This window comes from Thamnophis elegans, chromosome 4 (assembly GCF_009769535.1).
Source record: "Thamnophis elegans isolate rThaEle1 chromosome 4, rThaEle1.pri, whole genome shotgun sequence".
NCBI lineage: Eukaryota > Metazoa > Chordata > Lepidosauria > Squamata > Colubridae > Thamnophis > Thamnophis elegans.
The window spans coordinates 134,859,839-134,876,416 of NC_045544.1; the positions used below are offsets into that span (position 1 = coordinate 134,859,839).

General features: G+C 43.3%; 1 protein-coding gene across 2 annotated transcripts in view; it reads left to right on the forward strand.

Moving 5' to 3' along the window:
- The window catches only part of MYO19 (myosin XIX), a 46,361-nt gene that overhangs the window by 13,576 nt on the left and 16,207 nt on the right, over window positions 1-16,578 (forward strand). For both annotated transcript variants that reach the window (XM_032214928.1, XM_032214929.1), the window contains 12 exons: window positions 88-157; window positions 1,193-1,295; window positions 3,388-3,484; window positions 4,533-4,609; window positions 5,662-5,752; window positions 7,048-7,219; window positions 7,647-7,720; window positions 8,462-8,583; window positions 8,706-8,819; window positions 10,367-10,543; window positions 13,165-13,323; window positions 14,776-14,883. In XM_032214928.1, coding sequence (XP_032070819.1) covers window positions 88-157; window positions 1,193-1,295; window positions 3,388-3,484; window positions 4,533-4,609; window positions 5,662-5,752; window positions 7,048-7,219; window positions 7,647-7,720; window positions 8,462-8,583; window positions 8,706-8,819; window positions 10,367-10,543; window positions 13,165-13,323; window positions 14,776-14,883 — 1,364 coding nt within the window. The remainder of the gene's footprint in view (window positions 1-87; window positions 158-1,192; window positions 1,296-3,387; window positions 3,485-4,532; window positions 4,610-5,661; window positions 5,753-7,047; window positions 7,220-7,646; window positions 7,721-8,461; window positions 8,584-8,705; window positions 8,820-10,366; window positions 10,544-13,164; window positions 13,324-14,775; window positions 14,884-16,578) is intronic.

Below are 16,578 nucleotides of genomic sequence, written 5' to 3' on the forward strand. Positions count from 1 at the left end.
TCTCTTTTACCTGAATTCATACTTCCTTTAACCTTTGTGATAGATATGTGTGTCTTGCATATTGCAGTTTTTTTGTTAATTTCACAGGAAACGCATGCACCCTTCGGAATAACAACAGCAGCCGATTTGGGAAATACATCCAACTTCACTTAAATAGGTATTCACAATTCGCTCACATTGTGATGTTTTAAAAACTTATTGCAATGATCAAGTTTTACATTTTAAGGTTAAAAAGATAATATTTCCTTTGATTCCAGTTCATCTCCTGGTGATTTTAAGCATTTCTTCCAGGACTTTTACGTTTATAATATAGATTTAAAAAAAAAAAGTCAATGGATTTGATCTCCAATCCAATCTGAAGCTCTGGAAAATATATTTGTAAGATGACATATAAGCAGTCCCTGATTTATGACTCAGATTGCAACTGGATTGCTGGTTTTAAGTCACTACAATCATAAATCAAGGGACTCCTGTGATCAGATTTTATGACACTTTTTGCAGCAGTCATTAAGCAATTCACTGTGGTTGTGAAACAAATCCACAATCGTTATATGGATTCCTAAGTGTGAACCATTCTTCCAAACTGGTGGTTTTGCAAGAAACCAGCAAAGAAAATGCCAGAAGCCGACAAAAAAAACTCACAGGTTATGATCACATTGCCTCTGATCATAAAAGCTCACTGGTTGCCAAGTGCCCAAAATGTGGTCACATGACTGCCATGGGAGGAGCAGGTGGCACGGCACTTCATAATTGCCACAAAAGCTTTAGGGGCCATAAAGCACCCCTTCCATGCCTGTAATAATGGTCATTAAGCCACCAGTTGTAAGTCAAGGACTGCCTGTATTCTAGGCAAGGATTTATGCATTGCATCCAGGGGTGGGATCTAAACAAGCAAGACAACCAATGAGGCATTAAGGTAGAAGGATGGAGCTTGCATTATTCATTGGCATTGGCCATCCTCCCTACTTTGAATGCCCATGAAATATGTTGAAACTACATCTCCCAGAATCCTCAGCATTTGTGGCCATTGATTGGCTTTCTTGAAGTATAATCCTTTTTTTTATCCATTGGGTTAGGAAAGCCTGTGTTGTGAAGAAGGGCCTATTGGAATAGAACGGGAAATGTACATTTTGCTGATTTTCCACTGCTCTTAGAGAGTCTATAAATGTAATTTTAAACTGACATTCTGCAGATCTCAGCTTTTAACAAGCGCTTCCGTTCAGACTTTTCTTCTGGAGAAAACAAGAGTTGCTTATCAAGCCCCCCAGGAAAGGAATTTCCATATTTTTTACCAGGTTTGTGTTTCTATTGTGCTTCATGTGAATCAATAACTTCCTTTTTTAAAATTTGTATGCACATAAAGATGCTCAACAATAGCTTTGCTTTGTTGCTAAGGATCTCAGTACGACTAATATCTTTTTTTAAAAAATGGAATAACTTGCTTGCTTCAATTTTTGGGGGGGGAAATAGGAGGGAGGAATATTAGGTTTATTCACTGTCTTATGTTCATACACACACACACACACATCTGTTCACACACACACACACACTATATTATATGTAGGCAGTCCTCAACTTACGACCACAATGGATCCCAAAATTTAGGTTGCTAAGTGAGAAATTTGTTATGTGAATTTTGCCCAATTTTACAACTTTTCTTGCCACATTTGTTAAATGAACCAGTGTAGCTGTTAAATTAGTAACAAGGTTACAAATTCGAACGTTCTCTAAGCAAACTGTTGTAAGTCGAGGACTACCTGTACCTACTCAGAACAGCTTACATCGGTGATGGCTAACCTTTTTCTCCTCGCATGTTGAAATCCACACCCATAATGCAATGCGCGCACAATCCCCCCCCCACCCCCTGCACATGTGCGTGACCCCCGTGCATGCATGTGACCCCCCCACTTCCTATTTTGGGCCTAGCAGGCCTCCCTGAAGCTTCCTGAAACCAAAATTGGGGCACAGGGGGGTGCCACATAACACCCGTGCTCCCCCCACTCCCGTGCATGCATGCACATCTCCCACATGTACGGGAGAGACCCAAAAATCTGCTGGCTGGCAGGAGGCATGCGCACATTCATGGTGGAACTGAGCTGGGTGACGGCTTGCATGCCCACAGTGGCACGCATGCCATAGGTTCGCCATCATGGGCTTGTACCCTGCAAGGCTACCTTTAACACCATCAGACAAAAACACCTGCCTATCCCGGATCCTTGGGAAGGATTTGATAGGTGACAAAAATGCCACATCCAGTCGACCAACCATAATGTGCCAGCAAAGTAAAAATTCTTTGAACTGACCCTGACTTCTAGAAGCATTGCAAATGTAGCCATTCCAGGCAGGGGTGGGTTCCTGCCAGTTCTAACCTCTCCTATAGAAGAGGTTCCACAAATCTACAGTGCCGTTTAGAACTGGTTCCAGGTCCCCCCCCCCTGCTCGTCTGCACATCATCAAGATGAAGAGCAAGTGGAGGAATTCTGGGAGTTGAAGTCCACAAGTCTTAAAGCTGTCAAGTTTGAACACCCCTGGTGTTTTTTTTTCTAAAGGGTTAGGGGTGCAAGGAACTTGTAACTTGACAGCTTTAAGACTTGCGTGCTTCAAATGCCAGAGTTTCTGAGCCAACATTGTTGCTAAGCAAAACCATTGTTAAATGAGTTTCACCATATTTTACAAGTTGACCACGCCCACCCAGTCACATGGCCAGCAAGCCACTCCCACAAAGCAGGCCACACCTACAGAAGAGGTTCTAAAAAGTTTTGAAACCCACCACTGATTCCAGGGATGCAAAAGGGGGTTGCCATTGTCTTCTTTCCATAATTTCCCAATTTATCCTGTAATTCTTTGTAGTCTCCCATCCAAATACTAATCCAGATCCATTCCTTCTCAGCTGTAAGTTTAGCTACCAGATACCTATGAAACCTACATCTAATGGTTAAACCATAGCTGTTTTTAAATATTGATCCTGTTGCCATCATTGTGTTCAAGCTCATTTAATAACCTAGTTTCTGAATTCTCTCAATATAGTATGCCCGATTAATATTAACTTTGGATGCAGAGGGTAGCATGTTATACAGCTGGTTTGGTTTGGTTTGTTTCCAGCAGATGCCACCACTCAGCTGGTACTGGCTGACCTAAAAAAAATGAAAAAAGTTCAGATCTGGTTAGACTTTGGACAGGAGGCCACCAGGAGATCCCAGAAATGTAAGCTAGAAGTTGCCATGTGCCAAATTCAACTTCACTATACAAATTCAGTAAATGGATTACTTCAGTAAGCCCATTCAGCAGGTCCTGTAAGTGCAGCTGTATGAGGATGACAGTCATTACCTAGGTAGGACACTAATGTAGATTTGAGGGAAATTGCCAAGCTGTTTTCTTACTTTCCAGATTGCAAAAGGAGCCACGCAGGATGAGCGCCGAGAATGGGACCTTCTGGACAGTGTGCGTTTCTGTTGGCTTCCAAATTCTGAAAAGACTCTAGAAGGTAGCATTTGAAAACCCAGATCTTGTAAAAGGCCTTTAGGTGTTTGTTTGTTTTTAAAGAAAGGGAGGAAATTGACTATAAGCCTAAATAAATAAAATGTAATGCAATTAATATAATTTCCTTGAGATGAATTGTTGTTACAGAAAAGACAACTAGATGAAAACTGCTGGAGTAAATTCTGAGGCTAGCATTCAAACAAAGATAAGAACAAACTTCTATGATGAACTCCTATGCCTTTTTTAAAAAAAAAACTCTTAGTCCTATTCATTTGAAAGGAATTATACATAATTTCTGAGGCACTTCAGTAAGATTATTTAATTGGAACTTAGTCCCCAGCAAGTCCTGGGATTTTGATTTGGTTTTAGAAAATGTATTACTTTGTTTATAATTTCTGAGATACTGTACTTCAGTAGAATTACTTACCATAATTAGAGCTTAATCCCCAGCAAGCCCTGGGATTTTGGCTTGGTTTTAGAAATTTTATTTATTTGTTTGTTTATAATTTCTGAGGTACTTCAGTAGGATTATTTAATTGGAACTTAGTCCCTAGCAAGCCCTGGGATTTTGGTTTGGTTTTAGAAGATGTATTTATTTAGAAAATGTATATTGCTGCAGAACTCACTCTTGGTGACCCCTGACAGTTATTGGGGATGAAACCCCAATACAAAAACTAATAATCTCTCCCCACCCATCCCCATTTCTCTCAGTACTGCCTGGATGGGCAACTTGAGGATTCCCAAATTTCAAAGTTTAATGTGAGAGGTAGGGAAAATACTTTTTAAGTACAAGAAAAATGACAGTATTTCATTTTTTTATTTCATGAAAGAGAAAATAAATTTGCTTTTGTCCCATCCATGCTGTTCTTGGGCTTGAGCAGTTTGGCCTAATTCAGTACCAGTGCATGTTAAGTCAAGCTGTTGGTTCAGCTGTAGCAGCAAATCATTGTTAGGCCTTGTAAATCATAGTTTGGGACTACATTAGAACCACCTGATCTTCAGGGGAGAAGAGAGAAAACCTCTATCTTAACAAATGTCTCTTTGCCTTGTAGAAGACTGTTTTGATGTGACTCGGGAGGCCATGACCCACTTGGGTATGGACAGTTTCACCCAGAAAAATGTTTTTAAGGTCAGTTAAACCTTGGCTCAATAGCAGTTAGATTGATTGAAAGGATTTGTAAGGCCACCTAATCAGCACATGTTGATCTTTGAGGGTGATTTACAATATCCTGAATTTCAGCAGCCTGGCTTCATGCCATTTTTGACTAGGTTTCTTTTCAAATCTTCTGCTGGTCAATTTCCAATAAACTCAGTTTCTGAGTATGGATCCTTTTTTTAAAAAAAAAACATGTTTTATTTGCAGTTTTCTTTTTACACCATGCATATTTTGTGAACAGTGCATTGACTGGGTCAATTTTTTTTAAAACAACACTAACAATAATAATACAAATACATTTATGTAATCCTAATCTTCCAGCTTCATATTATTCTCTCTTTATAATTCTTTATCATTTTTCCCATTAATTCATTTGAACATAGATATTTGTTATCCCCTACTAAATTACTAATATTTAATATTTTAAAAATTGCTCATTCCACCATAACTTCAATATTCCAAATTGTAGGATTACTAATAAAGCCAAATATTAACAATATTTAATCAATCCCGGGTGTATCTCAAAATCCCCACAATTTCTAGTTCTTAATAATTTAAATTCACAACATATTTTAACATACTATTAATGTTAATACAATTAGGTTACCTAAGCCTAAATTTCCATCTACTAGGCTTAACTTATTTTTAGTTATAATAAGTTGTATTATCTATTAGTGCAATGGTCTCCAACCTTGGCAACTTTAAGACCTGTGGACTTCAACTCCCAGAGTTCCTCAGCCATCTTTGCTGGCTGAGGAACTCTGGGAGTTGAAGTCCACAAGTCTTAAAGTTGCCAAAGTTGGAGACCACTGTATTAGTGTATATATATACTACTATTTTCCCTACTTGTATATTTCCATTTTATTAATATATTTTCTCATTATCCGTCATCTCCTAACCTTTTTGAAATTCTATCATTTGTTGACATTTTAGGCAGCCTTTTATGGATCCTTGTTCAGCCCAAAAACATCACCCATACAGAATACAGAAAAGCCAACTAGTTGAACGATCTCTTTTTGTTACAGATACTAGCTGGTCTTCTCCATTTGGGAAATATTCAGTTCTGCGAGTCAGAAGATGAGGCACATCTTTGTGAGTTAGAAGATCTGGCCAAAGGTGAGCTGCCTGTGAACCAGACTTCCAGTCTCAAAACAGTCTATTTTCAGCTTTGCAGAATCATGGTTTAAATCATGGCTGAAGATGGTGTAAAACCAGTCAGTTGGAGCTTATTCAGCAAAGTACGTCATAATACAGTTACCGTATTTTTCGGAGTATAAGACGCACCCTTTTCCCTCAAAAAAGAGGGTGAGAATCTGGGTGCGTCTTATACATTGAATACAACATTTTTGGTGTACCAAAACCCCACCCCCTTAGCACAAATGGCCATGCATAGCCTTTAGGAGGCTTCCAGAGTGCTCCGGGGGGCTGGAGAGGGCAAATATGAGCAAAAAGCGGGCCGTTCTTTGCTCGTCCACCCCCCCCCAGCCCCCAGGAACACGCTATAAGCCTCCTAAAGGCTAGGCATGTGCTCTCTCTCTCTCTCCCTCCCCCTCTCTCTCTCTCTCTCTCTCTCTCTCTCTCTCTCTCTCCAAAATTGGGTCCGTTTTTGCGAAAAACGGGCTGTTTTTTGGAGGTCTACAGAGTACAAAACCTTTTTTTTTTTTAATTTGCCTCTTCAAAATCTTGGTGCACCTTATATTCTGGTGCGTCTTATAGTCTGAAAAATACGGTAGTCCTTGATTTACAACAGTTCATTTAGTGTCTCTTCATAGTTACAATGGCACTGAAAAAGGTGACTTATGACCATTTTTCACACTTATGACCGTTGCAGCATCCCCACGGTCACATCATTTACATTCGGATGCTTGACAACTGCTTGACAACTGCTTGACAACTGACTCAGATTTATGACGGTTGCTGCATTCCTGGGTCCTCCTTTGCTCAAGCAAAGTCAAGGAAGAAACCAGATTCACTCAACAACTGTGTTACTAATTTGAGAACTGCAGTGATTCACTTAAAAATGTGGCAAGAAAAGTCGTAAAATGAAGCGAACTCACTTAACAAATTTCTCACTTAACAACATAAATTTTGGGCTCAGTTGTGGTCATAATTGAGGGCTAACTATGATGTAGGAACCCTGTCGGTTATCCAACAGATCTTTGTATTTATATTGTGTGTGTGTGTGTGTGTGTGTGTGTGTGTGTGTGTGTGTGTGTGTGTAGTTGTTGACTTAGAAAATTTTAGGATGATAGTCATTTTCCCATTTCATATTTCTGAACCACCCATAGATCAAGCCAATATATTATCTCCTAAGCTTTATATTGTAGAGCAGAAATTTAGCCAGGTTATTTTAAGAAAAAAGTGGCTAACTTTTTTGGGTGGTTTGTTTTTAATGATTTTTTTAAACCAAGGCTTCGCAGAAACTGCCTCCCGGCTTTTAAGAGTGCCTGTGGAACAGTTGTCGGACACACTCAGGATCCGGACGATAACCGCTGGGAAACAACGGCAGGTGTTCAAGAAGCCTTGCCTCAAGGCAGACTGTGAAACAAGGAGAGACTGTCTGGCCAAGGTGATTTATGCCAGGTAAGTCCTTACACCAGCATGGCTGCCTGCCTGGGGAATTCTGGGAACTGAAGTCCATTCCTTTTCAAGTTGCCAAGGTTGAAAAACACTGCCTTGGGTACTTCACCAAAGCATCAAACGTTCATCGAATGCCCTTAAAAATCTGAGTTTTCATTCACATTTTAAGATGGCTGTGTATCTTTGCTATTTTAGCCGATAGATCTCTGTTTGTGCATCTCTCGCTATTCTATTCCTTAAAATCTCATTGCCTCCTTGAGGCCTACCTGGAGCGTAAGCTAACCCGGAAGGAAAAGCATAACCTTCATGATTGATTAGCTTCAGTCCTGTTTATGACACTCGCCTACAATTCCGTATTTGCGTTTCCGGCTTCTTTGTTGCTATGCAAAAGCATATCTGCCTCTGGCACAGTTTTTCATCTTTCTTGCAGGATCTTTGAGTGGCTGGTATCTGTGATCAACGAAAGCATCTGTGCCTCAAATTCCGTGTGGAACAACTTCATAGGTATTCTTTGGAGCCATCTTGGGTGCATAACTGCTGACAGAAATAGTTAGAATCCAAACTAAATAATGTCCTGCACATTGAACCTTCTGCAACCTGGGAATCACCCAGTTCCTTTCAGGGTGCTGATTATTACCTTTACAGCCTTAAATGGCTTGGGATAAGGCTACAGATAATCCTCGACTTAACGACCGCCATTGAGCCCAAAATTTCTGTGGCTAAGCAAGACAGTTGTTAAGTGAGTTTCCCCCATTTTACAACCCTTTTTGCCACAGTTGTTAAGGGAACTAGACCGATCAGATCCCACAGATTAGGCCTCCTCCGAATTCCATGCGCCGGCCAGTGTCGACTGGCGACTACCTGGAGGAGAGCCTTCTCTGTGGCTGCTCCGACCCTCTGGAACGAACTCCCCGTGGAGATTCGAACCCTCACCACCCTCCAGGCCTTCCGCAAGGCCCTTAAAACCTGGCTGTTCCGACAGGCCTGGGGCTAAAGAGCTGTTGCCCCCTTCTCGAATGGTATGACTGTTGTATGTTTTTAAATTATGCATTGCTATGCTTTGTTTTTTAAAAATTTTTCTCTGTATTCCCCTTCCCTGGTTGAGTTGAGTCCCCTTCGGGGGAAAAGAGCAGCATATAAATGTAATAAACTGAACTGAACTGAACTGAACCACTGCAGTTGTTAAGTGAAACATGTGGTCTTTAAGAGAAACTGGCTTCCCCATTGACTTTGCTTCACCTCCAGGTTTACTAGATGTTTACGGTTTCGAATCTTTCACGGTAAACCACTTGGAACAGCTCTGCATCAACTACGCCAACGAGAAACTGCAGCAGCATTTTGTCGGCCATTTTCTAAAGGCTCAACAGGTAATACTTTGCCAGTGAATTTTCTTCTGCAAATATCAGTCGTTGTGTCCCGGGGATCTTTGGGCAAATTGAAATCACCTTCTCCCTTCTCTGCTATTTTCCTATGATTTTGATTCCTCCAGGAAGAATACGCTGAGGAAGGTCTGGAATGGTCCTTTGTAAACTACCAAGATAATCAAATCTGCCTGGACGCCATTGAAGGGAATCCTGTTAGCATCTTCTCTTTGCTCAATGAGGTGGGTCCAAAGCTTCCCTTTCTTCCCTTTCAAATAAAGTCTATTCCATCATCACCAGAGCTATCCAAGGCAGAAGAGGCTAAACTTGCACTGTATGACAATACCAATGCTTGAAGCAAGGCATAAGGAAAAAAAAGGGAAGCAGTAGCTCAAAAAGGATGGCTCGGTGGCTAAGACGCTGAGCTTGTCGATCAGAAAGGTCAGCAGTTTGGCGGTTCGAATCCTAGCACTGTGTAACGGAGTGAGCTCCCATGACTTGTCCCAGCTTCTGCTAACCTAGTAGTTCAAAAGCACATGAAAAATGCAAGTAGAAAAATAGGGACCACCTTTGGTGGGAAGGTAACAGCGTTCCATGCTCCTTTGGCGTTGAGTCATGCTGGCCACATGACCACGGAAGCGTCTTTGGACAGCGCTGGCTCTTTGGCTTTGAAACGGAGTTGAGCATCACCCCCTAGAGTCAGGAACGTCTAGCACATATGTGTGAAGGGAACCTTTTATCTTTTCCTAAAAGGCACAAATGAGTGCATGATTTAAAGGCCACAGAATTTGTCCCAAAGGTGCTTTTTCAAGGGGCAACTGGACTTCCTTTGTTTTTCCTTCAAGATGTTTTGCTTCTCATCCAAGAAGCTTCTTCAGCTCTGACTGGACTAGGGGTGGGTTGCTGCCGGCGTTACTTTGCGGGTGCGCGCATGCGCACAGTTCCCTGTAAATAGGCCTGCGCGTGCACAGAACATTAAAAAACGCTCAAAAAACATGCTGCAGCGAGCAGGGAACCGGTTCGGAGGCATAACCAGCCTGGGTTGCTACCGGTTCCGTGACCCAGGCCTGGTTTGGCCGAACCGGTAGCAACCCATCTCTGGACTGGATGGTGGGGAATGGAAGGATTTATACTCCTTGCAGACAGCTGGTCATTTGCATCCTTTTAGAGGGTCCTTGAGGCCACTTGGAGATTTACCTGTGTCCTCAAGGTCACCTGAGTGATGCGAATGGGTGCAAAGCCTTCTTGGAACTGCCAAAAGTGTGTTGTAAAGGATAGCAGTAGACTTATATACCGCTTCATAGGCCTTTCAGGCCTCTCTAAGCGGTTTACAGAGAGTCAGCATATTGCCCCCAACAATCTGGGTCCTCATTTTACCCACCTCGGAAGGATGGAAGGCTGAGTCAACCCTGAGCCGGTGAGATTTGAACCGCTGACCTGCTGATCTAGCAGTAGCCTGCAGTGCTGCATTTAACCACTGCGCCACCTTGGCTCTTGGGATGGGCGGTGTTGTATCCCCCTCACCCCCTTTTTGTTGAGAGAGGGCTGTTCAGTTCTGACATAGATGGCCTCTTTGACCCCTCTTTTAAAATAGTGGTCCTCTCTGTCCAGAACGTGGACTTTGCTATCTTCAAAGATTGAGAACCTCCACAGACATTGACCATGGCATTGGATTTCCCCCCTTTTTGGACTGCTCCAAAATACTCATCTATGCCTAAATTTGGTTGGCGCTGCTGCTCCTCCTCCTCGCCAACTTTTCCCCACTGTGTGCCCCTCTTTCCTTTGGCAGGCCTGTCGCCTTAACTGGACCTCCAATGCCGCGCAGTTTCAAAGTCGGATTGAGATGGCTCTGTCCAAGAACGCCTGTGTAAGCCGAGAGAAATTTAGGAAGGAGCCAAACTTCATTGTATCCCATTATGCTGGTAGCGTCTGCTATCGAATTGAGAGTATGGTGGAAAAAAATAAGGTATGTTTGGTTAGCACTTACGTTTCTTAATTTAAATGGGAGATGGGGAAACCAGAGAGCTCTCAGTTGTTTTTTGGTAAGTGCCAAAATGAGGCCAAAATCAAATTTCATTGGTGCAATTTTTCACAGATATTTAATTCTTAGGTAAAATAAAGCTTTTGATAGGTTTAATGCGTGGGCAATTAAAGAAAATGATCCAGTTGTTTAAAAAAGCAAAGCGTAGTTCAAGTCTCAGTAACCCCCCCCTCTCCCCCCCTCTCTCTCATCCCTCTTCCTTCTTCCCTCCCTCCGTCTCTCCCTCTCTCTCTCCCTCCCTCTCCCTCCCCCTACTTCCCTCTGTCTCTCTCCCCCTCCCTCCTTCCCTCCCTCTCTCTCTCCACCTCCCCCTTCCTCCGTCTCTCCCTACCTCCCTCCCTCTCTCTCCCTCCCTCTCTCTCCCCCTCCCTCCCTCTCTCTCCCTCTCTCTCTCCCCCCTCCTTCCCTCTGTCTCTCTCTCCCTCCCTCTCTCTCCCTCCCTCTCTCCCTCCCTCCTTCCCTCCCTCCGTCTCTCCTTTCCTCCATCTCCCCCTCCCTCTCTGTCTCTCTCCCTCGTTCCCTCCGTCTCTCCTTCTCTCTCCCCCTCCCTCCTTCCCTCTCTCCCTCTCTCTCTCCCCTCTCTCTTCCCCTCCTTCCCTCTGTCTCTCCCTCCCTCTCTCTCCCTCTCTCCCTCCTTCCCTCCCTCCGTCTCTCCTTTCCTCCGTCTCTCCCTCCCTCTCTGTCTCCCTCCCTCCGTCTCTCCCTCTCTCTCTATCTCTCTCTCCCCCTCCCTCTGTCTCTCTCTCTCACACACTCCCTCCTTTCATCTCTATCTCCTTCCCTCCCTCCATCTCTCCCTCCCTCTCTCTCTCTCTGCCTCATTTTCTTATTATTTTCTGATATAACAAATATCACCCTTTTAAATGTGAGTTGTAAAAATGGGAAGGATGCTGCCACAGAGAAAGTCCCTGCACATGCCACTTGAATCTTTGGTAACAGGGAACAGCACCAATTTAAGCCATCATTTACTGACCTTACAGGCCAAAAGAATGCACAAGATAACATTTATTGAAATACAATATATGAATATTTTTTCCACACCATTTTATCTAAGGAAAAAATTCTCCTGCAGTTCCTCCAACAATAGTATGATACCATCCCCACAAAATTTTAAATTTTGTGCACAGATGCACTAATAAATATTATATATCTGGCTGTTGGTTGGGGTCTCCTTTCTGAAGCTTTTGTGTAGCAAAAAGGTTAGATATATATATAAACTTTTCTGTAGTTCATGGTTTGAAATACATGAGGTACTAATATCACTCTATAAAGCCCTAGTAAGACCACGCCTAGAATCCTGCATCCAGTTTTGGTCACCATGATGTGAAAAGATGTGGAGACTCTGGAAAGAGTGCAGAGAAGAGCAACAAAGATGATGAGGGGACTGGAGGCTAAAACATAAGATGAATGGTTGCAGGAACTGGGCATGTCTAGTCTAGGGAAGAGAAGGACCAGGATAGCAATCTTCCAATATTTGAGGGGCTGCAACAGAGAGGAAGGGGGTCAAGCTATTTTCAAAGGCACCCGAAGGCCAGACAAGGAATAATGGATGGAAAGTGATCAAGGAGAGATTCAACCTGGAAAAAGGAAGAATTTTCTGACAGTGAGAGCAGTCGATCAATAGAACAGAAGTTTCCTTCAGAGGTTATGGGAGCTTCATCACTGGAAGCTTTCAAGAAGAGACTAGACTGCCATCCATCAGAAATGATGTAAGGTCTCCTGCTTGAGCGGGGAGGTTGGACTAGATGACCTATAGGGTCCCTTCCAACTCTGTTAATTTGTTAAATCTGTTTCTGCCTGGAGTAGACGTACTCCATCCATTAAGCAGTTCCATCCAATAGGATCTAGAAAGTGGCCTGCTCTGTAGTGGCACCCACCCTTCGGAACACCAGCCCTCCCTCCCTCCCAAGATGCATTGGGGGCGGAGCAAGGACTGGAATTTTTATCAGAAGCCCTTTCTGCTGCAACACTCAAATGCACTTAGAATTTGTTCTGTATGTTTATGGTTCGCTATGACAAAGTCTGGTAATTCGTCTGCTTCTGTTTTTTTTGTTGTAGAAAAGACAGGACACGCAAGCCAGCTCTTCAGGGAAGGAAATGTTTATTGCGCAGGTTCAGGAACAATGGCCTGAACCAAGAGTGAAAGTCAGGAAATTCCTTATATAGATTATCGCTTTCAGCTAAAGCCATCTGTTAGTTTTGGAAACACCCCTCAAGATTTGTCCTTGAGTTACAGCAATATTATGTCTACAGGAAGTTATAATACATAGTCAGCCAACGGTCAACTATAGCATACATTTGAGGAACTAAAATGTGTCTTCCAGACAGATTTACAGTCAAGCCAGCAAATAGGTTAAATTAGATACTTTGCTTCAGCAGATTTCATGTGCTTCTAACCCGTGTCTAACCGCACCATGTCCTAAAAGCAAACCTTTGCAATTTCTATATATGAACAGTTAAAGCTTAATATCATGAGACCCTAGTTTGGTTCAGGCTTGGGGCCTACTTTGGTTCAGCCTGCCACCTCATTTTCTTTAAAAATACAGGATCCTGTTCCCCCGGAGTTAGTCCTATTGCTACAACAATCCCAGGACACCTTGCTTCAGAAACTGTTTCCTGTCGAAGAGACACACAGCAAACCTGACGAAAATGATACAAAGGCTCAAGCAAAACCTGCACTTGTCACAGTCGTCTCAAAATTTAAGGTTCGTCCCATTTACAGATTGCAATTTAGGTTGTGCTTCATTTCTCCCCCCCCTTTGCCCCCCAATGCTTTCCTCCTACAGTAGTGAGCCCCCAAACCTGTGTTTGTTAAACCAAAGGAAGAGGAGGAAGTGAGATTCTTAGAACAGGAGATCACAGGTAAGGGAGGCAGGATGGTCTTCTGGGATGCTGTACGAGCAGAGGACAAATCGTTGAAGTGTAAGAAGTCCTCAGTTACCAACCGTTTGTTCAATGACCATTTGAAATTGTAACAGAACCGAATAAGTAATGCAGTTAGTCCTTGACTTATGACCGCCACTGATCCCAACATTTCTGTTGCTAAGTGAGATGGTGGTAAAGTGAGTTTTGCCCATTTTATGACCTTTCTTGCCATAGTTGTTAAGTGAATCACGGCAGTTGTTAAGTTAGCAACCCTGCTGTTAAGAGAATCTGATATACCCATTGTTTATCGGAAGATCATAAAAGGGGGATTACATGGCTCCCAGACACGGTGACCGTCATAAATGCGAGTCACGTGGTAATGTCTGAATTTTGATCACGTGACCATAGGAATGCTGCAATGGTTATAAGTGTGAAAGATGATCATAAGTGACATTTTTCAATGCCATGGTAACTTTGAAGGGTCACGAAAAGAACTGTTGTAAATCAAGGACTACCTGTACTTTTGAACAGTCACTAAAAGAACTATCACAAGTCGAGGACTTGGACACTTGGCAACCAGCTGCCACTTAGGATGACTGCACCACCCCACAGTGACATGATTCCCATTTGCAGCCTTGCCTGCTGGCTTCCCATAAGCAAAGACATAGGGGAAGCCGGCAGGAAAAACCTCAAATTATTCCAGTCAGTCCAGTGGTGGTTCCGGATTCCGTTCCAACCACTATGGTTGTAATGGCCCTGGAGTCACCCACATGTGTGTGTGTGGTGCACGGCGCACGCATGTGTTGTAGCATAAAATGACGCTTCTGGAAGCCTCTGCGACGCTCCAGCTGCTCAGCCATGCACCTGCATGAAAGCGCCAAAAGCTTAAAGCACATGTAAGAAGCTCGGGCGGGTGGGCCCTCCGGAGCACGGTACCCAGTGCTCCGGGCAGGATCCGGTAAGCCCATACTGGGGCGTACCGCCTGCAACCCACCACTGAGTCAGTCCCTTGGCTTCACATAGTGCCCTGCTTCCCCCAGCTTTGCTTTGCTTTGCTTTCACATCCTGCTTCCCCCAGGCTTCTTATGAGGCGTGATTCCGATGAGTGTAGCAGGCACAGATTGCTGGCTGCAGTGGGAAGGGATAAAACCAGGAGACAATATGTATTTGGGATGCCTTAGAAAAGAGCCATGCTAATAAATTGCAGCTTTGAACAGGAATGCATTACGCTGCAGATCAGTTCTTTTCTTTCCAAAAGCCTCAAGAGCCCATTTCTCTTGTTTCTCTTGCAGGGTTCCCTCGAGCAGCTGATGGAGATCCTGCACAGCACCACCCCGCACTACATCCGATGCATTAAGCCCAACGCAGACTGCAAGGCGGCCGTTTTCAGAAAAGAGGAGGTGACCTGTACACTAATTTTTTATTTATGTTTTCCCCTTCACCCCCAAAGGCACCATAGGACAGGGGTGTCAAACTCAAGGCCCGTGGGCACTTAGATCTGGCCCGTGGAATGAAATGAAAATAAGGAAAATAATGAAAACAAGGACTAGGGGAGACATGATAGCAGTCTTCCAATATCTCAGGAGCTGCCCCAAAGAAGAGGGAGTCAAGCTATTCTCCAGAGCACCTGAGGGTAGTTACCTATAAAGCCCTACATGGCATCGGACCTGGGTACCTGAGAGACCGCCTCCTGCCAATTACCTCCCAACGACCGATTCGATCGCACAGACTTGGCCTTCTCCGGATTCCATCTGCCAGCCAATGTTGGCTGGCGAACCCCCGGGGGAGAGCCTTCTCTATTGCAGCTCCGGCCCTCTGGAAGGAGCTCCCCGTGGAAATCCGGACCCTTACTACCCTCCCGGCCTTCCGTAAAGCCAACAAGTCCTGGCTGTTCCGGCAGGCCGGGGGCTGTTGAAGTATCCAGCCCCACTGTAACTATGAATGTTGAGTATTTTAAATTGTTGTATTATCTTATTATCCCTTTTCCCTTTTTTATTGTAAGCCACCCAGAGTCCTTCGAGAGTGGGCGGCATACAAAACTAATAAAAGAAACAAACAAACAATAAAACAAACAAGAAGCAATTGTGGTCATAAGGACAAGGACTACCTGTATTAACAGGTGTAACAGAGGCTGGTTTAGTGCAACCGTGTTGCCTATTTTTTTTTAAAAAAAAAACCTTGAAAATTAAAAATTTCAGTCCCGCCGTTTACACGACATCATTGGTACATCCTGTCACTCAAATTGTTTTTAAAAATGTAAAATATAAGAAAACAGAACCTAGCAATAGAAGAAATCTATGGCTAAGAAAATTACTTATATCTCTGGAAACTAATAGAAACTAATGGAGGAGAGATGCAACTTAGAACTAGGGAGAAATTTCCTGACAGAACAATTAATCAGTGGAACAACTTGGCTCCAAAAGTTGTAAATGCTCCAACACTGGAAGTTTTTAAGAAGATGTTGGATAACCATTTGCCTGAAATGGTATAGGATTTCCTGTCTAGGCAGAAGGTTGGACTAGAAGACCCCCAAGGTCCCTTCCAACTCTGTTATTCTGTTCTGTTCTATTCTACTCTTATTCTTTGGACTTTTTCTCCAACCTTCAATTAGAACCTGCCTCCTGGTAATTAAAATCCACGCCAAGCTCTGAAATGAGAATGCAGAAGTATTCACCTTCCTCTGGGCTTCTTTCAGATATTCGTCATATCCCTTCAAGGTCAATTTTTATCAAGATACCCAACATATCCAGCACTTTCAGTTTCCCTTTGTAGAATTTAGTTTCTACACCGCTTATGGTTCTTATTGCACTTCTCTTGTACTTGTACTTGTACTTGACGCCTCTTCACCCATCGTGGGTATAGGCGACTTCCATGGAAATTTGGCGCCATTGTTTTCGGTCCTGGGCTAGGGTTGTCAGGTGGTGCAGCCAGTCGCTATTATATGATTTTCGGCTAAGATTGAATGGGTATTGCACTAAAGTATTGCACTTCTCAGACCCTTCTGTCTCTGAAGGCTTCTTGGAGTGTGTGTGTCAAGGTTCCAAAAAACACCCCCAATGAAATAAAACTCCCAAGTTTCCTCCAAGTTCCAATTT